Consider the following 23,289-nt stretch of genomic DNA (forward strand, 5'->3'; position numbering starts at 1 on the left):
GGTAAGAATGGAAGTATTGCAAAACCAACTCATACTGAAATGTGTAATGCAAAGTATAGGAGCTCCTCCTTGATTTTACGGAGGCAAACAACCCTACTCTTATTTTAAATTCATATTTTTAATGCGCATGTCCAAATATCACAAAAAATAGTTGATAGAATATTGTGAGTTGTTAATATGCAAAAGTAGGATCTGGCCAACAATTGAGCTTATTAGTTGATAAAAAAGAAAGCTTTTGTACATTTGATAATAACGAAAGAAACGCACTGCACTAGAATATGCATTCAATTATTCAACAGATATCATTTTGAATTTTATATCTTCAAGTTGCACAAAGACTGAAACAGCCTTTGCTTACTCTTATCTTCTTGTCGTATACAACATCAAAATTCCCAAGATTCTTATCCTCTTAGTCCATAGCAAAAGATATATATGACATTTCACGAACAAAATCATTATCTCATGGGTATGGGTTTTCCCCATTTTCTTGTGGAAAAAAAAAGAAAGTAAATCAGGTTTTGATACAGAAAGGTTCGGTATCGAAATTATTATATACCTAAGCTTGCTGTAATGATAAACACAAAATCTCACCACATATATATATATATATATATATTCTTATCTCAGCGTAAGTTGAACGAGAACATCGTCATATTCATAGTATCATGCTATATGATTTGTTCATATGAATATATTCAAACAGTTTTGGAATAAGGTTGCTTTTAAGTTGAACTGCTCTTGAATTAGTGGCAAAGTTGAATCAGTGGAAAAAAGAAATGCAGATTGTCCTAGGGAAACTTGGCAATTGCAAAACTGTATATTTTCGTGGTACTTTTTATTTTTGTTACGTGAATAAAATGAAATTGCCTAAAAATAGCCTTTGATCAGTGTTTCATGTTTTTTAAGGTTGTGTGTAGTGTAGTGTTTGATCCAAATGGCCCAACGTCGACTGGCCCTCCATATGTGAATCACGATAAGGACATCACTTGCGAAATGCTAAGCTACTGCAAGTTTGACAGATCATAATAAAAGAAAACTCACCAACTATGACTCACCTCCTACACACACCCAATCCAATGGAGAAAAATATCATGAGTCTTAAGAATCTTCTTGACATATTATTAACATATATTTCCTATTTGCTTCATTTTAGAGAAGCCTTCTGTTTTGCTCGTTTTTTTTTTTCTTTTCTTTGCATATTTTCATTGAACATTGACTGGTGTGATGGAGCCCCGTCACCTTGTCTGACAAAAATACCTAGACTTGATATGTACAAACAATTATGCAATTGAGCATCTCGAAGAGAAGAGACAAAAGAGTAGGTATATAAGATTTGCCTTGCTATATTAGTATTTTCATGTTCCAAGGGAATGAGAGAAATTCTTATGTAACTGGGATAACACTTTTTGTTATTTCTATATAATAACGCAATAACACGTAAGATAAATTTTCACGTATCGTTGTGTTATTGGTCAGAATAAGAAAATAATGATATTAAGTTACATGTAAGGTTTTTAGTAAGGAATAGACAAATGAGTAGGCAAAATATACCTACTCTCCTTAATAAGACAATATTGTCTACTTCAAAGTGAACAGGTATATTATGCCCCACTTGCTTTTTATAATAAAATATCATCATCTCTACTATCTCACATGCTTTCTATAAAATATAATAGTAAATGAATTTCGACAGAAAAAAAAACAATGTAAATGTAAAATATAAAAATAAATAATATAATAATGATTTGTACACTTGCATTGCCTAGTCGCTTGGAGTGAATAATTTTTTTCATGAGGCAAATGGGTAGGCAACATGCTACTTAAGTTGTTATAGTATAATTTTGCCTATTTCATTTGCATACTCTTTGGAGATGCTGTGATTTTATATTTGTAAGAATCATCTAAGTCTGATAATGGAGTTGGTGGAAATTGCTCATCACTAGTCACTTTCGTATGTCATAATGTCATATTGATAGAATATATATTTAAACAAGAATACAAGAATCTATGTCATAATGACAAACCCACAACTTAACTTTTTGAATTTATACTAAAAATGATTTAGGAGCTGGGTTACTCTAAGTCAGTGGTGATTCCTCCAAATTATTTATTATATATTTATTTCCTCACTCCTATTTTATCCACTTACACTCCTTTTTTAGTTATAAAAAAGGACAATGATTTCCCCACTCCTATTTTATCTACTTACACTCCTTTTTTAGTTATAAAAAAAGAGTGCAAGTGGATAAAATATGAGAAAAATGAGTGGGGAAATCACCACTCATAAAAAAAGAGTGTAAGTGAATAAAATAGGAGAAATAGGAGTGGGAAAATCACCACTCTATATTTAATGTTGTGCTTTTATAATTCATTATGTTTGGTTAAGAAATCATGAAAGGACGCTTATGTAAACGTTGGTGAGCTGAGCTGAGACAGGCTTGGAAGTTTGACGAGAATGCAATGAAAGACAACTAAAAGCAAAGCAACCAAAACAATGGGATTTGGAGATTTGATAACATCAACAAAGTTCGACAGCAAAAGAAGATGGGAAGTAAAAATGGGATAAATCTAAAAAGATAGATTTTACATGTTCCAGCTCAATAGTGGGAAGATACCTTGCTAATAAAAAAAAATATTCAGAGTATAAATGGAGCTCTGTTAGACAAATCCTTTGGCTACAATGTCAAGAAAGTGCAAGAAACACTTCTTAAGATCGCCTCATTCACAAACCTCAGCTAATGCCGATACGTTAAATCGGAATTTCATCAAAGAAACTGCTCCAACCCTGTAAGAGAACTCTGTTTGTAACAATTTCAAGCAGTCAGGTCGAAGGGATCAAGCTTCGCTCCCATCACTGGTTTCAGACTTGCACATTCCTCCAATACACAATCCTGGCAAGAGGAGGAAGAAATTTACATGCATTTGTCAGAATTTTCAGCCCATAAATGTAACCCTACTTCAAACCGGAACCAAAAGAAGGGTTGCTCTCAAAACCCCCTGGGACAAACACAGGAAGCTGGTTCGAGGCAGAATCTCGTCTGAATCTAGACTCCCTAGGCAAGTTCAGTCCCACCCTCTCTTGGCCCTCTCTTGAACCCAAATCCCTTTCATTTTTCAAATTTTCCCTAACTGGTGCACTCAAAAGCGGGCCGCCAAAGAATATAGAATCCCCTGTGTACATCAGTTTTTCTGTTTGTTGCACTGGAGTCTTCACTGCAGAAGATGAAGGTTCCTGTGGCGGAATAACTGGCCTTCTACTATAACTGCTTGTTTCTGCATTAGGATTTGAAAAACCTGTTTGTGTGGATAACCTGTTTCGAGCTTCAGAAGCTGATACAGGAACTGAGACATACCTCCCTGCTTCTTGGTCCCAAACAACGGATGTCCTTCTGACATCTCTGAAAAGAGAAGAAGCTGGAGCTGACAGCAGCAATGGATCAGTAGTACCTCCCCTCTGCATAATCTTTTCATCAAATCCCAAGCTGACATTAGGCAATGTTGCCTTGGAAGTTAATGGACGGTCAGGAACTAAGCTGGGGACTGAAGTGGCTGCACTAAAACGTCCCAGACCTCCCTGTGGTAGAGGGCTAAGTGTGACTGCTTCATGAACATGACTTGGACTACTGAAGCTACTTATGCTTTGAGTCCCAGTTTCATACTCATCTCGGCTACCTTGACTTGGAGCAAAGGAATTTCTTGACAACCTCAACTCGTTCTTAATCTCTTTATTTGCCCCTGTGTCAGTGCTTACACTACTTCTCACACTCATATTGCCACTTGAGCTAAGTTCAAGGTCAGGTTTATCAAGTGGTCGTAGAACAGAGGATGATGCCCTGGCTTTGGCTGCTGCTCTCATGGCCTCACTGGAATCCAACTTTGCAAGCTGCCAAGCACTAATGCGAACAGGCCTTTTAGGACCTTTCTGCTCTCTTTCTGTAATTCCAGTTGCATCCGGGTCAATAGTTGATGGGACCATTCCAGGCTCCAAATGTGGTACAACTTCTTCCTAATGAAGCAAAGCTCGTGTCAAGTGTAAAATATACAAAGTTTTCTTCTCCCAGAGGAAAAAAAAGATATATATGTCAAACAGAAGACAGGAAACTAGTTGTGGGTCCATGCTGGCAATTCCTGTACCCATTCTTAAAAGCCACTAATGGAGGAAAGAAAAATAATTGAGAAAGGAAGAATATTTGAAGGGCAAGAAAATGGGAAGAAAATTTTGAAAATTGTATTTTATGCGAGATCAATAGAAAACATTAATTGTACTATTTAAGCCATCATTTGGATCAAGCAAAAAAACTCAAATATACAGCATCCAGATAATAACTCCTCATACTTGAGCAGATTGAAAAATGTACATGAAGAAAAGACGAAGGATTAAACAACAATGTAGTTCTTTTAACTACACTTGCATAAGTTCAAAAAAAGGCCATTATACCCAGAAATCCACCAATCCGCCTTGCGGACACAGCTCTGAAACTGGGCCCCCCAGCCGAAACCTACAATCTTTGGGAGGCAGGAAAGACTAGCAAATAGCTAGGTAGGTAACTTTGGGGCTTTCGAACCTCAGACCACATGGGAGCATCATGGGCCTGACCATTAGAGAAACAGTGGGAAGAAATTGACCACCAAAAAAAAACAGTGGGAAGAAAAGAAAAGAAAAAGATACCAAGTTTCAGCCCCCACATAATTAGATATGGATTTGCTGATTACACCTTGTTAGTTTCATTTACTCTCTGTTCCGTAAGTTGTAAAATATTAACTGGGACCAAACTGCTCTCCACCCAAGAACAGTGCAATTAATCATCTTGTCAATATCTACTTCTAAAAACATATTAAACCACAGGTTAAAGATAGGTATTTGAAGCCTAAAGTTAATTTGATTTGAACCACTGTCAATGCCTTTCACTAAGAGTAAATTAAGATACAAAGTGAATACTAAAGTACCTGATAATCCACAAATACTCTTGGAGGGGTACACCATGCACCCTTGTACTGCAGACCTAAAGAACTCCCACCACTCAAGCCAGTTGTAGCAGATCCTGTTGGGGAATTCCGAAAAGAGTTCGCGAAATTATTGAAAGCCTCATCTACATATTGTCCACGTTCCTCACTCATGACTCGCATTGCCACAACATATTCATAGGTTGTAATACCCTAATTCAAATTTAAAATTCAGAAAATAAGATTATATCACTTGAAATATAATAAAAGCTCTTCCTTAAGCTCCTTTACTACACTTAGCATCATGGAAATGAGTTCAATAACCAAAGGCACTGACCTTCCTAATTAGTATCATGTGGAAGAAGAATAGTTCACAAAGTGGAACACATGCCAGCACAGAAACTGCTGTACATACAGTCTACACAAAGACCCAAAGTTAGCACAGCAATTTTTCTATTGATACCGGCAAAAGATTAGGATGCTAACTTTAGTTTAGAGCATTTAAAGAATAAGATGTACCACAACTGTTGCAAACGGGGGACGAGTGAAACCATTTCCAAGTCTATCAATAATTTCTGCCTCCATGCTTCTCTTATTAACAAAGCAGCGCACAAGGACAGCAATACCAACTCCAGCTTCAATGACAAGCTGAACCAAAATGGGCAGAGAGCGAGCATCTTTAGTACCAAAGATTATTACTGCACATGATAATTATCAGACTGCAATACCTACCCAAACAAGACTGGTGGCCATCAAACAGATAAAAGTCACATAATTTTTGTGTCCCACGCAATTGTTCAGCCACTGCAGGCATGTAATATATTGAGGTTACTTTTGTAGAGAGAATATTAAGATAGGTCAACCCAAAACAAGTTGCACAATACATCAAACAACATGAAAAATACCCGACAGTGGTGATCAAAGCCATCCACACACTTATCACAACTTCTACAGTGCTTGCTGAACTTGCGGACCTGCAGCATGAAAAGTATTCATTGTAGTTAAAAAACAAGATTTTATAAACCTTAATTGCTCAAGCTATTATCAGAGTATGGTCACTTCTATAGATCATATGGATTCATTTTGCACCAAATAATGTAAGCAACTCAACTGCCAAGAATCTACTGAGAGAGTATACTGAGATCATAACTTAAAGCATTTCTATAGCTTCTTCCTGGGAAATGAAGCAGCTTCACAGCTTACAATACAAAATACTAGGAGCATTTAGCTTGATAAAGAAGCACATGAGAAACTAAAATGACTAGAAGTGATGAATGTTTAAACTGATAAATTATGATACTATGCTTGTCATAATGCAGTACCTCAGCATTGCACAATGTGCAGAACAAAGCATCCTCACCACCTTGACTCTCAGCTGCACCTTCCTGTTGTTTGCGGCAGTCTTCGTGTACAAACAATGCACAGAAGATTCCACCTATGCAACATTTCCTGGTTGTGGGTTCTGCTACAATATTTACACCCCCTAGTTCTCCTACTGAGCCTTTCCTACTAGAGTTAGCTCCTGCTAAAGAACTTCTGGAAACTGATGATGGAGAAGAATGCCCAGTGGTGGTTTCATCAAATTTTCTAGGCAAGTCTTTTGCCGATAACCTATGATTTGGATTGATACTATTTGTTGCTTCATTGTCAAACTTGGACATAATGCCAGGATCTGCAGGATTTATTGCAGTGCATCGAACGTAAAGAATGAAGACAAGCAGTGCCTGAAATGCCATGACAAGATTATGGGAATACCATCAGACATAAAAAGCTAAATCTATCTAGAAGAAATGAAATTAGTTATGATTCTGATGAATTGTGCTAAAGGCTAAAGCATTATAAGAAGTGACCGGCATAGAGACTCAATTTTGAACTCTAGAAAATCTAGTCTAGTTTGGCCCCATTAAATTTTTTATCTTTGAAAAATATATATATCAAATTTGGACCTATATGAAAACCTTAAATTAAATCATTTCACATACCACTGGAGAGTAACTTCCAATCAAAACATATTCCCAGATACGGCCTCCAAGGAAAGGCGCGAAGAAAGCATAGAACGCAACCACTAACAAGCAGAATACGGTAATAGCGACAACCTGCCAAGTGAAAAACATAGTTTAGGTGATAACTCGATTAACAAATAATTATTATAAATAATAATAATGATAAATTAACAAGAAAGAGATAACCCGGTGTCCAGAAAATGGGTAGATATATAGGCAAAAGGAAAATGAACAAATGCTACCTTGCTAGGTTCAAGTTTAAACAGCCCAAACAAGCATAAACTCAAGCATTCGAGCTTTTCCAACTTTTTTCTCTTAGTTGGGAACCTAATACTGCATAATCCCATCCCAAAACTCCTCCCAAAAAAAGGTAAAAGCACACCACAAGGACCTAACTAACAGTTGGAGAAAAAATGATGGCCATAAAATTTGTCCTTTTACACGAATTCACTAATGAAACCCCACATTCAGAACAGGGATCAGACTATAATTAGCCCTTCTGAGAGAAACCCACATCAGCAACTAAGCGGTTTAAGCAGACCCTAATCAATATTCTAACACAAAAACATAAACTGACATTGATATGAAGAGATGAGATACAAGTCTGGACTAGAGAAGACATGTAAGTACCTGGAAGGTGTGAGCAGGTAGTTGCCATCCATGTTTTCTCACCATAACTTCCCAATTCAGACCAAACCCACCGCCCAAAGCAAACCAAAAACCCTAGCACTCCCAAACTAGAGAGTGGAAGAAGACTAGAAATACAAGAAAAGGGGAGAGCTTTTCAGAGAAGAGTGTTCCCTCTCTGTAACCCAAAAGCCAAAAATAAAAATGAATTTTGAGGAACCCCAAAAAGAAAGTAAGAATTTACTTTAACGGTACCTGTTGCTCTCAATTTGCCACCACTCACAGATAATACAAATATTAACAAAAAAACAAAAGAATAAAATGTTGAAACTGACAAACAGAAAAGGAAAAGGAAAACCCAGTTGTGAAATGGAATGGAGGAGTTGTGCAACGGGTCAAAGAGAAAGAAGTGAGAAAAAATAGTAGAATTTGCTGGCCTTCGGCTGAAGAAGCAAAGAAAAGCCAAAAACAAAAACAAAAGGCGTTAACTTTTGGGCCGTTGACAGACTCAAGACTCACCAGTATGGGAAGATATAATGACACAGTGGACGTGTAATGTATTAGGTTTGCTTTTGGTAGAAAAATATGGGTGTTGGTGCGTTATTAATGTTGGCGTTTTTGTATGGGTCCCACTAAAATGTTATTCTCTCTCATCTCGTCTCTCTCCTCAACTTTACTTTATTTCATGTTTTTAATAGTTCCTTTACATTTTTTTGGCTAATAATTTGATTTTTTTAATCATCTTTTGATCCCTTTAATAAAGCTTCAATAAAATATTTATTTGATTATAAGGAACTTCTTTGATTAGCCTTAGGTGATAATGGCACCTTCTATGTTTCTCCACCCTAACTCTGGTGACCAAAAATATTTTATACTCGGTTTTTTTTTAAGTATAAACGGTAGTCTGAAGAAAAGTTTTCATACACACACTATTATTGTATTATGAATGTTTAAACTTGAGATTACTGGTTTGTAAGTTAAAACTATTTTCCACTAGGCTAGACCGTGTTAACATGATACCTTTCATGTTAATAAATAAGTAACACGAATGTGAAATTGGAATGTATAGTTATGGAAAGAAACAAGTGAGACTATCAAAATCAAGAACATATTCTTGAATCTAAATCCTCCATGTCAGTTGATTATAAAAAACTAAATATAAAAGTGATATACAAATTGAGAGACTATGGTATAGATTACAGATTCAATAATATGCAAAGTAATTTTCCTATACAAATTAACCATGCATCAAGAAAGATCCTAAAATCATTGCTTCCCCTTAAAAATATTGAGTCGTTTGAGATACAGAGTGATTGCCTTGGATTACAACTCTACAGTCTCTCTTCTCTCTCTCTTTTTTTCCAATATCCATAAAGCAAAGACCCTAAACCCTATACATCCCAAACCCAAGAAAATAAAAACCAACTTGTCTCCCTGTCTCTCCTCTCCTATCCTCTCCCCTCCACTGAAGCTTACAAACTTCTACACAAGTTTCAAGGAAAATTCTATGATCGAAACATATCTTCTTCATCATCTTCCAGCTTTAGAATTCAAATGCAAATGCGCGGGCAACTGCTTTGGTGGAGAAGCTAGCAAATAAGATAGATGGTTATCAGAGCTGAGGGCCTTTTGTATAGGTAAGAAAATTATACGCGTATAGAAGTTATAGAAGTGTCTGCTCATGATTAAGTTTAAATACATATTTTGACAGTTTTTTTTATAGAAAAATGCGTGAATCAACATGTGATAAAGTTGTCATGTTTGTATGTGATTCGATTTGAAACTACTCTTCTTAATGAAGTTTCAGTGACTTTCTGTACGTTTGCATGTCACAATGGTCATAGAATTTTATAGGTGCGGTTATATATGGTATGGCAAGATGCTCCCTTTTCTGAACATATTTTGAAGAATTTGACGTCCTCTATTTGGAAAAACTGAAAGCTACATGCATGAGCTTTTCACGTCATTTTTGTGCCCTGTTAACAAAGGGAGTTTGATGAGTGCTTCCGGTTTAACTTGAGAGACTTGGGGATCCGAAAGAAGAAAGTGTTGGGTTTTCGCAATGTATTAAGTCAAAGAGAAGACTTGTTGTTAGGAAAGTTCGAAGGTATCAGTCACAACGGAATTTGAAAGAATAGGTCAAGAGAATGGGCTTTGCAGGCATTCATTGACTTCACCATATACACACATGAACCAAAAAAAGTTGTGGCTCAAAAAGAAAGAAATCCAACAATCATGGACATGGAAAGAAATATGCTCGGGTCCCATGCACTTGGTTCACAAGATGAAAAGGAGATAGGAATCTCTGTATTTCTGAGTGAAAATATAGCGTTAGGGATCGTTTCCTAATTTGAGAAAACCGAAAGTAATGTGACTTAATGTAAGGTCTTAAGTAAAGGAAAACAATGTGACGTAATGTAAGGTGTTACAATTTGTACTTGTATGACGCATTTAAATTTTTTAAATGTGTGTAAAAACGAAAGTACTTTCTTAAAATGTTTGTACATGAAATTACCAAGTATGCTAGTATGAGCACTGTTTGACTTCTTAAAATTGAGTTTACTTTAGTAGTGTGTGTATAAGAAACTTTTCTTTCTATTCCCATATCGCAAATTCGCAATCATAACGTGTGACAGTCATACCAATTTTTTTTAAAAAACCTTGAATTTGGACGACTCATTTATTTGATTTAGCAAATAAATCAACAGAACAAAGAAGCAAAACAAAAATAAATTTGATATATAGATATGTGAAGAGAGTGGGAGAGAGAGAAGGCAGCTAACGTGTGATTTGTTGAGCAGGCAGCCACGCGTGACACGCGCACTCAGCTAATAACGTTTGCAAAAGGCGGGACCCACATCTCTGTGGTTACAGCAACAGCGGGGCTGGCACGCACGACGCGTGCGGCAGCGAGGTTTGGGAAATAAATTAAAATAAAATAAAATAGGAAAAATTTAGACCAAAAATAAAAGAAATAAATCAATAAAAGGGGAAAAAGAGGCAGCGAGTGAGGAAAGGTGAGAGTCAGATTGATCGAGCGTTTTTGAAACCCTAAACAGAAACAAATTGGGGGCAAAATTAAAGGACCTTCGTATTGGCCACTCGCTCAACCCCCTCGCGTGCGCGATCATCTTCCCCAGTCTCAGATCGAAGCTCTCTCCTTCTCCACCTCCTTCGTCCATATGTAATACACAGAGAGAGAGGTAGACCTCTCTTCTCTCTCTATATATCTCTCCCTCTTTCTCCCTCTTTCTCTCCATGAAAACCAATTCGTTGTTTTAAAATTTCTTTTTGGTTTTTCTGTTGTTGAATGTATTGCTGTGCTATTTGGGATTTGTATGGATTGTAAAGATTGTATTTTTATTTTAGTTTTGTGTAAAAAGTATGTCTTTTCATGTGGGTCATTTGATTTCTTGCATTTGACACAAAATAATGAAATGGATTTGAAAATGGGGAGTGACTATAAATCACTATAGAGTATGTGTTGAGCCTTGTTGTTATGTTTTACTACAAATTGTATGCAGAAGTTGGCTGTCTAATTTCATTTTTCAGAGTAATTTTCCAACATGGTAAATACAGCTGAGCTCGAATTTCATTACTTGGGAATACCTTATTTATTAAACAGGCTTAGTAGTCCAGTTAGTCTCCCAAGTGGACTTGCAGTTTTGCACATTTTGGAGCTTGTGGAGTGCTTATTAGCATATAAAGTATGATTGCCCAGTTCTTTCCGTATGCAGCATATGACATGGTAGTCTATACTTTAGGAATGTAATTGCAAGTTCCTTAGGATTAGAAATTGTATGATGAAACAGAATGTGGGACGTGTGAGTTGGATTGGGTTTTGATTTGTATTGTCTGGTTTGGCTTTGTACTTTCTCCCTCTCTAGGTGGTTCCATCTCTGTGTGTGTGTGGTGTTGCTCTTCAACGTAGACAAACCACCCTGATCCTGCTGCCAAATGTAGCTCAGTTTTTTTTTTTTGGTTCCTTTCCTAAACAAGACCTCATTTGTGGTAGAAATATATACTCTTTTGCTGTTATTTGGACATTGTAGAGCGTTCTTTGACCTTTAGACTGGTTTTTCAATATATTGGTATTGGATTAAGATGCTTTCTGCAATGTCATGTTAGCCACTTTTTGATGTTGATATACATGTTTATGGTTTCCTAAATGATAATTTATGGATAGATAATTATCATATATTTTATTAGTTATGTATCTGATATGTTAAAATTTATTAATAGGTTCAAAAGGAAAAGTTGTACATCTTACTGCAATTTTTGACTGGCTTTTATTTTTTTCCTTTATTCTCCAATTTTAGTTTACTTTTGATGGAAAATTCAATAAAAGGAAAAACAAAAAAGGTAAAGAACTCAAGATGCATTTGTAGTCAAGATTTTGCATCTATGGCAATTCTTTAGTGCAGATGTTCAATAACAAAAAATGTTGAATGAATGAATGAACTCAGAGTGTCTCTTGTTCTCATTGTTTAATATCTTCAGGTTGTGTTAAATTGGCTATAGAATGGGAATGTGCTGTGCATAATTTTGCATTCTCCATATCATTTATAAGAAAAGGCCTGAGGGGCTTTTCAGAATTGAATGAAATGTGTTCTAGTACTAAAACATTCTCATATTTAGCTAAAACGGTGAAAGAGTACTCTGAAATTCTTTTAAGAATGTTAAAAGGGTTTTCAAGTTTTGTTCCCTGAAAGGTATTCAGGTGAGTTCAGGACAACACCCTATGCCTCCAAGAAAGTGCCTTACCACCCTGTTCTGGTATAGTAGTTATAAACACTTCACTTTGGTGGTCCTGCCTGAATACTTGTGGCAATGTGACATGATATTAACAAGGATATGGCTGCTGGACACTCCAAATATGTGGAATGCCTGTGTTGAACAGAAAATTCTCACACCCATAACTGACTACGTGAATACGTAGTTCTGAATATCAAGTGATAGTTCTTTTGGTGGTTGTGAAAAGCATCCCCCCAACACAATTTGTTCTATCTTTGATAATCACCTAAACCTCTTAAACTATCACAATTTCAACATGTGATAGTGGTTCACTTAGCTATTTCTATGGAAGTTTTCAGTCATGTAGGATTAATGTTTTTGCTCTCTATTTATTTATCTTTCTAATTAAGGAGGAACATTCTCCTTTCTTCTTTTATGTCTCCAGCCAAAGCTTTATATTATCATTTAAGATATGATGGGAGGTGATCCTGGTCCCTTATGTTGGAAGAAGAGGATGTCATCATCTTTTTGACATTGACAAGGCTAGACAATCTAGTTGGATCTGTTAGTTACATTGTACTTCGAATGTCCAAAATGGTTTGTAACTCTTTTTCTTGCTTTAGTTAGGAATCTTGATGTTTTATTGTTATTGGCATTATCATCCTCGGAGTTCGTAGTTTTTTTTCTTTTCATTTTCTGATTTACTGGCAACTGTTGTCCTTTCTTTCTTTCAGATATTCTCCGATAATAATCAGTTGAAATTAAATAATCTCACTATGGATATAGATCTACGGCTACCTTCTGGTGAACCTGACAAAGAAGATGAAGAACCACATGGAATTGATAACATGTTAGAACATGAAGAAAAATTGCAGAATGGAGATATTGAGAATGGAAACATTGTGGATGTTAGAGATGAGGTACATGCTGAAGATGGCGGGGATTTGAATTCTCCAACAGCAGATATGGTAGTCTTTAAAGAGGATACAAATCTTGAGCCGCTTTTTGGTATGGAATTTGCATCACATGGGGAAGCATACTCTTTCTATCAGGAGTATGCTCGGTCTATGGGGTTCAACACTGCAATCCAAAATAGCCGCCGGTCAAAGACATCAAGAGAATTTATTGATGCAAAATTTGCTTGTTCCAGATATGGGACCAAGCGTGAGTATGACAAGTCGTATAATAGACCACGTGCCAGACAGAACAAGCAAGACCCGGAAAATGCGACTGGTCGGCGATCATGCTCAAAGACAGATTGCAAAGCTTCGATGCATGTGAAGAGAAGACCAGATGGTAAATGGGTTATACATAATTTTGTGAAGGAGCATAACCACGAGCTTTTACCAGCCCAAGCAGTTAGTGAACAAACAAGAAAGATGTATGCTGCAATGGCTAGACAATTTGCTGAATACAAAAATGTGGTTGGCCTAAAAAATGATCCCAAAAATCCATTTGATAAAGGTCGGAATTTGGCATTAGAGGCAGGAGATTTGAAGATTTTGCTTGATTTTTTCACACAGATGCAGAATATGAATTCCAACTTTTTCTATGCAATAGATCTGGGAGAAGATCAACGTCTGAAAAGTTTGTTTTGGGTTGATGCAAAAAGTAGGCATGACTACATCAATTTCAGTGATGTGGTGTCTTTTGATACCACCTACATTAGGAACAAATATAAAATGCCTCTTGTTTTATTTGTTGGAGTGAATCAGCACTATCAGTTCGTGCTGCTTGGATGTGCTTTGGTATCAGATGAAAGTACAACAACATTTTCTTGGCTAATGCAGACGTGGCTGAAAGCTATGGGTGGGCAAGCTCCAAAAGTAATAATCACTGACCATGACAAATCGATAAAATCAGTTATCTCAGAGGTGTTTACAAATGCTTATCATTGTTTTTGTTTGTGGCATATTTTGGGGAAGGTTTCTGAAAATCTTGGCCATGTAATTAAACGGCATGAAAATTTTATGGTGAAATTTGAAAAGTGCATCCACAGGTCATCAACAAATGAAGAGTTTGAAAAAAGATGGTGGAAAATTCTTGAAAAATTTGAACTCAAAGATGATGAATGGACTCAGTCATTGTATGAAGACCGAAAACAGTGGGTGCCAACATACATGAGGGATGTTTGTTTGGCTGGGATGTCTGCGGTTCAGCGATCCGAGAGTGTTAACTCCTTTTTCGATAAGTATGTGCATAAGAAGACCACTGTACAAGAGTTCCTGAAACAGTATGAAGCAATTCTACAAGATAGGTATGAAGAAGAAGCCAAAGCAGATTCTGATACATGGAACAAACAGCCAACATTGAGATCTCCTTCACCTTTGGAGAAGAGTGTCTCAGGGGTGTACACACATGCAGTATTCAAGAAATTTCAAGTTGAGGTTTTAGGTGCAGTTGCCTGCCACCCAAAAAGGGAAGGGCAAGATGAGACGACCATTACTTTCAGAGTGCAAGATTTTGAAAAGAATCAAGATTTCATTGTAACATGGAATGAAATGAAGACAGAAGTTTCTTGTTTATGCTGCTTATTTGAATACAAAGGTTATCTTTGTAGACATGCACTGATTGTTCTCCAAATTTGTGGCCTTTCCGCAATCCCAGTTCAATATATATTAAAACGTTGGACAAAAGATGTAAAGAACAGGCATTTGGTGGGAGAAGAATCTGACCATGGACTATCCAGGGTGCAAAAATTTAATGATTTATGTCAACGGGCTATGAAAGTGATTGAGGAAGGATCTCTATCTCAGGAGAGTTACAGTGTTGCATGCCGTGCACTAGAAGAAGCTTTTGGAAATTGTGTGAGTGTAAATAATTCTAGTAAGAGTCTGATAGAAGCTGGCACATCATCAGTCACTCATGGTCTGCTTTGTATTGAAGACGATAGTCAAAATAGAAGTATGGGCAAGACAAATAAAAAAAAGAATCCAACCAAGAAAAGGAAGGTTTGTTGTTGGTAGTGACTTAATTATGATATTCTTGTTATAATTATATTTGTTAAAGTTGACCTTCTAATCAAATTGCAGGTGAACTCTGAGCCGGATGTTATGACTGTTGGGGCACAAGATAGCTTGCAACAAATGGTGTGTCTTGTTCTATGAGTTTTAAGCTTTTATTAAAACAAATATTTGTTTTAGATTATATGCGTCAAATTGGTATCATGATCTGTACGCGTATTGTGTTTTGAAACAATGTTATGATGGCTACACAATATTATGAAACGATATTGTGTTCTATGATTTGAAAATACAAATTTTTTACAATTGAGTTGACTATGGTAATATTTTGTAGGACAAATTGAACCCAAGAGCAGTAACTCTTGATGGCTATTACGGTGCACAACAGAGTGTGCAAGGAATGGTATGACCATGTCTTTATGTATTAATGCAATAAGCAGTTTTTGATTTTTTTCTTCTTATTTTCAATCTGTTCCTCCTTTTTGTCAGGTTCAATTGAACTTAATGGCACCTACACGGGATAATTACTATGGGAATCAACAGACCATTCAGGGGCTTGTAAGTCTTAATTTTTTAAATGAGTATAAAAAGACTAGTGATACTGCAATGTAAATGAATATAACTTTGAGACGTGGGTTTCATACATGTAGGGACAACTGAACTCTATAGCCCCAAGCCATGATGGTTATTACAGTGCTCAGCAAAGCATGCATGGGCTGGTACAGCAAACTTATGATAACGAATACATTTGCCTATGACGATGTTCAAATGGTTTTATTTTATAATTTGTGGCGTTGTGCTTGCAGGGACAGATGGATTTTTTCCGAACACCAGGTGGTTTCACTTATGGCATGCGGGTTAGTTTGCTAGACCTGGGCCCTAATGGCTTTCCTAAATCATGTATTTGACTTTAATTTATCTTACAATAGTTTTCTCCTCATGCCAGGATGACCCGAATGTAAGAACTGCTCCATTGCATGATGATGCATCAAGACATGCTTAAGGAACACGTTTCTCAGTGTTGGCAGCTTGCATTTGAAATGGGTATTTATTGAACTTTTTTGCTGTTTGCTAAAGTTTTACTTGAAACACGGTAAAAACTGATTCGAATTTTATTCTGTAGGTGAAGGAGATGTTTTGAAGATAATCTCTCATGTAAAAAGAAAAAGGAAGAAATGTATCATGCCTTGTGGGCAACCTCCTCTTTTGGTACCTGTACAATAAGACATGATAGAGTAGGCTGTTGTTAATTATTTCCTATGCGATCTTATTGGAAGTAGGAAGAAAATTTGATCAGGGTTCATATGTTTTGTAAAGGATGTTGTATTATTGTACCCTCTGATTGCTTAGCCTCAGTCAATAGGGTCAGTTGAAATCAGAATAACTTATTACTAGTCAAATTCCATTGACTGATTGCCAAATTGCCAAATGCAATTTTCTTTTCTTTTTAATGTTTAATTTTTGTTTTGAAAGAATTGTAGTGCGTGGGTGTCAATTTAATTTAATTTCACCCAATAATTTAACTATATCTTGTTCATTCAAAATTTTGTGATCTAACACTTCATACAAGTAATGCTAGTTTTAATCATGTAAGTCTCACAGTGTAATATAATATAATATCTTAAGAGTCTCACGTTGGAGAGACTTTTTCTATTGAGAGGGGCGATAGCATACTAAACTTACACACACTACGTGAATGCTAGGACTCGAACTCAAGACCTTGCTTGAGGGAGTAAATACTCCAAACCACTACACTAGTAGATCCTTTGCAAAGTTTGATGGTTAAAAAAAGCAATTAGTTACAACTAACAAGTCACACATGTAAAGTTATCATATGAACAATGCTAGGCTCATATGTGACCTGTTGATGCATGTGATGTATCAACAACTGATAATCGTCTACTCTCACAATTGGGAGTCTAACGCATAGACAGAAGGTTAATTATAGAAATGGTCTCTCAAAAACACCATACAGAATTCACTATAAAAATTCAAGGACCAAAATGTAAAGTGGTATAATTTAGTCACCATTTCTATAATTAACCCTGTAAAAACACTAACACATTTGTGTTGAATTAGGAGGGGTTGTTCATAAATTCATATTCATTCAGGCCGATAATTCAAGTAACTACGCGCCACGCCTGTGGCTCTGAAGCAGATATTAACCCAAAATGATAAACCAAAATTACCCAAAAATAGAAGATCAAAGCCCTAAGCTTTCCCAAATTCGAAAGCTTTCGCCCACTCGCGGAAATCAGCCACCCTTCTTCTCTGATTCTGCTGCCTTCACTTGAGGTCTCTCTCTCTCTCTCTCTCTCTCTCTCTCTCTCTCAATTCATATTTTACTTATTTCTTGTGTTTTTCTAAACTTATTCAAACTTGTTGGTTTGGTTGGGAAAATTTGTTTTGTTTTCTGTTTGGTTGCTCAGAAATCGCCGCAAAATGGGAAAATTGAGTTAATAATTGTGATCATATGCTGTTTTGTTGGACCCAAATATGTGTTAAAGCATAAACGTGTCTGGACTTTAGTCTTTTCTGTTCATTTCATCAGCTTTCTCAGCTGCCAAGCAGAGGGTGAAAATGGCCATAACTTTTTTTTTATCGGGCATTGATTAATCACAATTTGACGGAACAGTCATTACTGTTAATAGATAAAATGGACCTGAAATAGTCAAGCATAGTAAAATCAAACTCCTGTGGAATTGTCATTACTGTTACTCTAGCCGCACGTTTGTTCATTCTTGATATTTGATAAGAAGCTCCAGTGAATAAACTTGAGTGAAGCAATGAAACTTTTTCTCTAATCATCACGTGGTTTCCGAAGATTCACAACTATTGCATTAATGCTTTACTTACGGGCTCAGTGTGCTAGATTATGTGAGGTTAGCTGTTTATAATTTGGCACTATTTTATTTGCTTGCTAAGTTCCTATTTGATTTATAAATACTAGTTTTAGATTATATCTTAATTTCGTATGAAATATGTTGGCAATTGTTGCTTGAAGTTTGAACCGGGCAAACTATGTTTGTGTGTATGTGTACTTGGTAAGAGAGGTGCACTTTGGGTACCAACAGTGATAGAGTTGTGTCTTTTGCACTCGGTACGGTTTGCTTGATGCAATCGTGCGTGTTCTACATCACCATAAAAGAGTGCCAAGTAGAATGACAGAGACTTCTTGAGTGTCCACGTGGTCCAATAACTTGTTTTTATTAGGTTTGCTGGCCAAGTTGGTTAGTATATTGCTAATAACAGAGATGATCGCTGAGTATTTTTGAACACCCTGAAAAGCACTTGTTTTTCTGATGACCGTATCATTGTTTCTTATTATACCTTTTATCTTTTAGGTATTACTATGAAGGTCTGTTTAGAAGATCAGAGTCTCTTCTCAGAAACAGATAACAAACTACTTTTAACTAAACATCATGGATAGAAATCAAAATTTGGGTGAAACAGTGGTGGATGGTCCAGAAAATATGAATGGTGGTAGAGTAAGTGAAAATATGAATATGGTTGCTGTTGTGGAAGAAGTGCAGAATAGAGGTGGCGTAGTCATTAGCTCTCCTAAAAGGGACATTCAAGTGTTTGAGGGAGACACAGATTTTGAACCTTGTAATGGCATTGAATTTGAATCACATGAGGCAGCATACTCATTTTATCAAGAATATGCCAAGTCTATGGGATTCACCACTTCAATAAAAAACAGTCGGCGTTCAAAGAAATCGAAAGAGTTTATTGATGCCAAGTTTGCATGTTCCAGATATGGAGTCACACCGGAGTCGGATAGTGGGACTAGTCGTCGACCAACTGTGAAAAAGACGGACTGCAAAGCCAGCATGCATGTGAAGAGGAGGGCAGATGGAAAGTGGATTATTCATGAATTCATAAAGGAGCATAATCATGAGCTTTTACCTGCTCTAGCATATCATTTTCGGATTCATAGAAATGTGAAGTTAGCTGAAAAGAATAATATTGACATTTTGCATGCAGTTAGTGAACGAACTAGAAAGATGTACGTTGAAATGTCTAGACAATCTGGTGGGTATCAAAATACTGGGTTTGCTACGACTGATTCAAACTATCAGTTTGATAAATGCCGGGACTTGGGTCTAGATGAGGGAGATGCTCAAGTAATGCTTGAATACTTTAAGCGAATCCGGAAGGAGAATCCCAATTTCTTCTATGCAATAGATTTGAATGAAGAGCAGCGTGTGAGAAATTTGTTTTGGGTTGATGCAAAAAGTCGGAGTGATTATAGGAGTTTTAATGATGTTGTCTCTTTTGATACTTCTTATATCAAAATAAATGATAAGTTGCCATTTGCTCCTTTTGTTGGGGTGAACCACCACTTTCAGTCAATGTTGCTTGGTTGTGCGTTGGTTGCTGATGATACTAAATCAACATTTGTATGGTTGTTGAAGACGTGGCTTAGAGCAATGGGTGGGCAATGTCCTAAATTGATTATCACTGATCAAGACCAAACCTTGAAGGCAGCGATCGATGAAGTCTTTCCACATGCACGCCACTGCTTTACACTTTGGAATATATTGGAAAAGATCCCTGAAACTCTTGCTCATGTAATCAAACGGCACGAAAATTTCTTGCCAAAGTTTAACAAGTGCATCTTTAATTCCTGGACAGACGAACAGTTTGACTTGAGATGGTGGAAGATGGTTACCAGATTTGAACTTCAAGATGACGAATGGATCCGGTTGCTGTATGAAGATCGTAAAAGATGGGTGCCTACTTATATGGGAGATACTTTTTTCGCTGGAATGTGTACAACTCAGCGTTCTGAAAGTATGAACTCTTTCTTCGATAAATACATACACAAGAAAATTACTCTGAGAGAGTTTGTGAAACAATATGGGACAATTCTACAAAACAGGTATGAAGAGGAAGCAATTGCAGATTTTGATACATGGCACAAACAGCCTGCATTAAAATCTCCTTCTCCTTGGGAAAAACAAATGTCAACAGTTTACACTCATGCAGTATTCAAAAAGTTCCAAGTTGAGGTTTTGGGAGTAGTTGGCTGCCAGCCAAAGAAAGAACATGAAGACGGACCAACTACTACATTCAGAGTTCAAGACTGTGAAAAGGATGAATATTTCATGGTGACCTGGAATGAAACAAAGTCAGAGGTTTCTTGCTCCTGTCGTTTGTTCGAGTACAAAGGTTTTCTTTGTAGACATTCACTGATTGTTCTCCAAATTTGTGGCCTCTCAAGCATCCCATTTCATTATATTTTGAAGAGATGGACAAAAGATGCAAAAAGCAGGCAATCAATGGTTGAAGAAACAGAGCGAGTACAGACTAGGGTGCAACGCTACAATGATTTATGCAAACGAGCCATTGAATTGAGTGAAGAAGGATCAATATCTGAGGAAACTTATAATATTGCTTTCCGCACACTTGTTGAAGCTTTAAAGAATTGTGTGAACGTGAATAACTCTAATAATACTGTCGTAGACTTTAGTGGCACTGTTCATAGTATTCGTGAAGCAGAAGAAGAGAATCAAGGAAGCCTTGCATCAAAAACAAGTAGGAAGAAAATTACAAATAGAAAAAGAAAGGTATGTTCTGAACTTGATGGTTGACTTCGCTTGAGTCAAACTTAATAAGGAAGTTCATGGAAGTATGTTTCTATTTTGCAGGTGCAAGCAGAGCAAGATGTTATACTTGTGGAAGCACAAGACAGCTTGCAGCAAATGGTTTGTCCTTTATTCATTTTATTTAAGATCTAATTTCGGTGTTCTGTGTTAAAGTCCACTGGATCAGGAAATTATTGATTTTGCAGATATTCCGTGAATGCAATCCACCATTTACTAACAACATCCCTACTTTTGTCTCTTTAACTACTGAATATCATGGGCATTCGAGTACTTTACATAGTTCAGACTAAGTTTGTGAATTTTTTTTTTCCTACAGTGATCTTAATGATATATCTTTAATTTGGGCATTTATGCTTGTAGGATAACTTAAGCTCAGATGGTATACCCCTTACTGGATATTATGGTGCCCAACAGAATGTGCATGGACTGGTATTGCATATTATTTTCTTGTATAATTTATTTTCAATTTTTACATGGCGTTTTTCTTGTACCATTTATGACGTTTTGTAACTGGTCTTTGCAGGTACAGTTGAACTTAATGGAGCCACCCCATGACAGTTACTATGTTAACCAGCAGAGTATGCAAGGGCTGGTAAGTCAAAATAATGTTGTGACCATTATATCTAAGGATTCCCTTTAGAACCATACAGACACGATATTATATTTCAATTTAATTGGTTTTATCTTGCTTATAGGGACAACTGAATTCAATAGCACCCAATCATGATGGTTTTTTTGGGACTCAACAAAGCATTCATGGGCTGGTATAGTATTTTCATACTAATGCGATTCACTTTTTTGAGAAAATTTTCCAGGTATTGTATATTCAGAGGATAAATTTCTCAAATTTTGCCCTAATCATGTAGGGACAATTGGACTTTAGACCATCAACTAGTTTCAGTTACAGCTTGCAGGTTTGTTTGCAATATAGCATGTATGCGTGTATCTTGAAGAAACTCCAATGATTTTATCTGTGGTTTTTTACTAACTATATTGGGCAATTGCAGGATGACCCTCATTTGAGATCTTCACAGTTGCATGGCGACGCTTCAAGACATTCATGAGGAAGAAACGCTTGCCATCTTGGAGTTGGTTGACGTTGTACTTAGAACTTGTTTGTAATCATAAACTAAACCAGGTAGTGGCTCGAGATCTCTCTTTTGACTTCTCCTCTCTTTCCAGTTCTGAGGTGCGCTGTTTAAGCCAACGTTAACTTCCATAGAGAAGGTAAATCCTCCATGTGTATTCGTATATGAAGGGGATGACCTTGCCAATTCGTTAACCTTAGTGTAACACTGTATCACAATGGGCAAGCAGTGCAATCTCATGTCAAGTGTATTTTAGATTCATTTAGTGGACTCGAATGTACCAACCAATCAATGCCTAGTTAGTGCAAATATTGTGATTAATGCGCCGAAGATGAGAATTTCATACTGTTTGCTGAGACATGCACATTTCTAGCCTTCTGTAGTTACTTCTTCGTAAAAAAGCTCCGTGGCCTTGTTATGGTTGAAGTTGGGATGCTAACTTCATTTATCTGAGTTAATTTTCATGTAAAGGTGGACAGCTTATTGCAATTTTCCTTTTAAGGCAAATGGATTATGGATGCCTGGAGAGTTTAAAATTATCAAGGTGTCACCGTGTCATGGAAGGTCAAATTTGAGACCACTAATTGCAAGTTAAGGTCATTTTTCATTGAACTAGACCCGATTGATAGTTCAACAAATCAGTTATGGCTTGTAAAACCGTGGCGTGGCATTGAATATTATCATATCATACTATGAGTTAGGGATTAATGGGCCTCCCTCGAGTGGGATCATGGTTGGATTATGAGTTTTTCAATAAGAAAGAAGACAAAAATGAATATAGGGAATGCTAGTAACATTTTTTCTAACCTTTTCTTTTAAACCTTCTCCTTTCTCTTCATGACATGTGTCATTTCTCTCTCACTGAAAAATTAAAACAATGTTTTTAATAACTAAAAAAATATTAAGTGTATTTCCATATTTGCATTATTTTTATTGTTTGTTTAAAATATAAAATAAACAAATTCTTCAATTATTTTTATTTTTATTTATTGTTTATTTTGGTAATTAAAAATATTGTTTTAAGTGAGAGAGAAGTGACACATGTTATAAGAAAAATGGAGAAGATTTAAAAGAGAATGTTAGAAAGAAGATTATTATCATTTCCTGATGAATATTGTGATGTGCATTGTTAAATAATTACATTATCACGGGTAATAGGAATTGAGAAGTTTTCTTCTTCTTCTTTTTTGTGAAATATAAAACCGACCCAAAACAAATACCCGCGAACTTGAACCCGACCAATTATGATTCGGTCTCGGACTTGAATCTCTCTCTCTCTCTCTCTCTCTCTCTCTCTCTCTCAGTCTGTCCGTGGTTT

At 36.4% G+C, this 23,289-nt stretch overlaps 3 protein-coding genes across 5 annotated transcripts; 2 read left to right on the forward strand and 1 right to left on the reverse strand.

The window, feature by feature from the left end:
• Positions 1–2,546: 2,546 nt before the first annotated feature.
• On the reverse strand, positions 2,547–8,019 carry LOC103329004 (putative protein S-acyltransferase 19). Its single transcript, XM_008231435.2, has 9 exons — positions 7,578–8,019; positions 6,927–7,040; positions 6,267–6,668; positions 5,850–5,918; positions 5,677–5,748; positions 5,464–5,592; positions 5,282–5,362; positions 4,948–5,157; positions 2,547–4,006 (listed from the first exon to the last, which is right to left on the reverse strand). The coding sequence occupies exons 1-9, from the start codon at positions 7,620–7,622 to the stop codon at positions 2,954–2,956; spliced, it is 2,175 nt and encodes a 724-aa protein (XP_008229657.1). The 5' UTR covers positions 7,623–8,019; the 3' UTR covers positions 2,547–2,953.
• Positions 8,020–10,574: 2,555 nt separating this feature from the next.
• LOC148919310 (protein FAR-RED ELONGATED HYPOCOTYL 3-like) lies at positions 10,575–16,671 on the forward strand. 2 transcript variants are annotated; one of them, XM_089047944.1, is made up of 10 exons: positions 10,575–10,777; positions 12,754–12,905; positions 13,043–15,259; positions 15,341–15,397; positions 15,606–15,674; positions 15,761–15,829; positions 15,922–15,990; positions 16,078–16,128; positions 16,218–16,315; positions 16,395–16,671. In XM_089047944.1, the coding sequence occupies exons 2-9, from the start codon at positions 12,807–12,809 to the stop codon at positions 16,272–16,274; spliced, it is 2,688 nt and encodes an 895-aa protein (XP_088904070.1). In that variant the 5' UTR covers positions 10,575–10,777; positions 12,754–12,806; the 3' UTR covers positions 16,275–16,315; positions 16,395–16,671. The 2 variants fall into 2 exon arrangements, with proteins under 2 accessions (XP_088904070.1, XP_088904071.1); XM_089047945.1 differs by having other exon boundaries at positions 10,601–10,777; positions 13,095–15,259.
• Positions 16,672–17,372: 701 nt separating this feature from the next.
• Positions 17,373–22,301, forward strand: LOC103329001 (protein FAR-RED IMPAIRED RESPONSE 1). Of its 2 annotated transcripts, none has more exons than XM_008231433.3 (8): positions 17,373–17,566; positions 18,616–20,844; positions 20,926–20,982; positions 21,244–21,312; positions 21,407–21,475; positions 21,579–21,647; positions 21,750–21,797; positions 21,891–22,301. In XM_008231433.3, exons 2-8 carry the CDS (start codon positions 18,694–18,696, stop codon positions 21,945–21,947), a joined length of 2,520 nt encoding a protein of 839 aa, XP_008229655.1. In that variant the 5' UTR covers positions 17,373–17,566; positions 18,616–18,693; the 3' UTR covers positions 21,948–22,301. The 2 variants fall into 2 exon arrangements, with proteins under 2 accessions (XP_008229655.1, XP_088904072.1); XM_089047946.1 differs by having other exon boundaries at positions 21,750–21,817; positions 21,891–22,057.
• The last annotated feature ends 988 nt before the right edge of the window (positions 22,302–23,289 follow it).

The sequence above is a fragment of the Prunus mume genome, linkage group LG3 (genome assembly GCF_029339155.1).
Source record: "Prunus mume cultivar Tortuosa linkage group LG3, ASM2933915v1, whole genome shotgun sequence".
Classification (NCBI taxonomy): domain Eukaryota; kingdom Viridiplantae; phylum Streptophyta; class Magnoliopsida; order Rosales; family Rosaceae; genus Prunus; species Prunus mume.

Coding starts and splice junctions, on each gene's coding strand:
- LOC103329004 (XM_008231435.2), bottom strand. CDS start 7,622: ATGGTGAGAAAACATGGATGGCAACTACCTGCTCACACCTTCCAG. Junction 7,041..7,577: donor TACCTGCTCACACCTTCCAG/GTACTTACATGT, acceptor TTCACTTGGCAG/GTTGTCGCTATTACCGTATT. Junction 5,158..5,281: donor ACATGATACTAATTAGGAAG/GTCAGTGCCTTT, acceptor AATTTGAATTAG/GGTATTACAACCTATGAATA.
- LOC103329001 (XM_008231433.3), top strand. CDS start 18,694: ATGGATAGAAATCAAAATTTGGGTGAAACAGTGGTGGATGGTCCAGAA. Junction 21,313..21,406: donor AACAGAATGTGCATGGACTG/GTATTGCATATT, acceptor TGGTCTTTGCAG/GTACAGTTGAACTTAATGGA. Junction 21,798..21,890: donor GTTTCAGTTACAGCTTGCAG/GTTTGTTTGCAA, acceptor GGGCAATTGCAG/GATGACCCTCATTTGAGATC.
- LOC148919310 (XM_089047944.1), top strand. CDS start 12,807: ATGTTGGAAGAAGAGGATGTCATCATCTTTTTGACATTGACAAGGCTA. Junction 15,398..15,605: donor AAGATAGCTTGCAACAAATG/GTGTGTCTTGTT, acceptor AATATTTTGTAG/GACAAATTGAACCCAAGAGC. Junction 15,991..16,077: donor AGCAAAGCATGCATGGGCTG/GTACAGCAAACT, acceptor TTGTGCTTGCAG/GGACAGATGGATTTTTTCCG.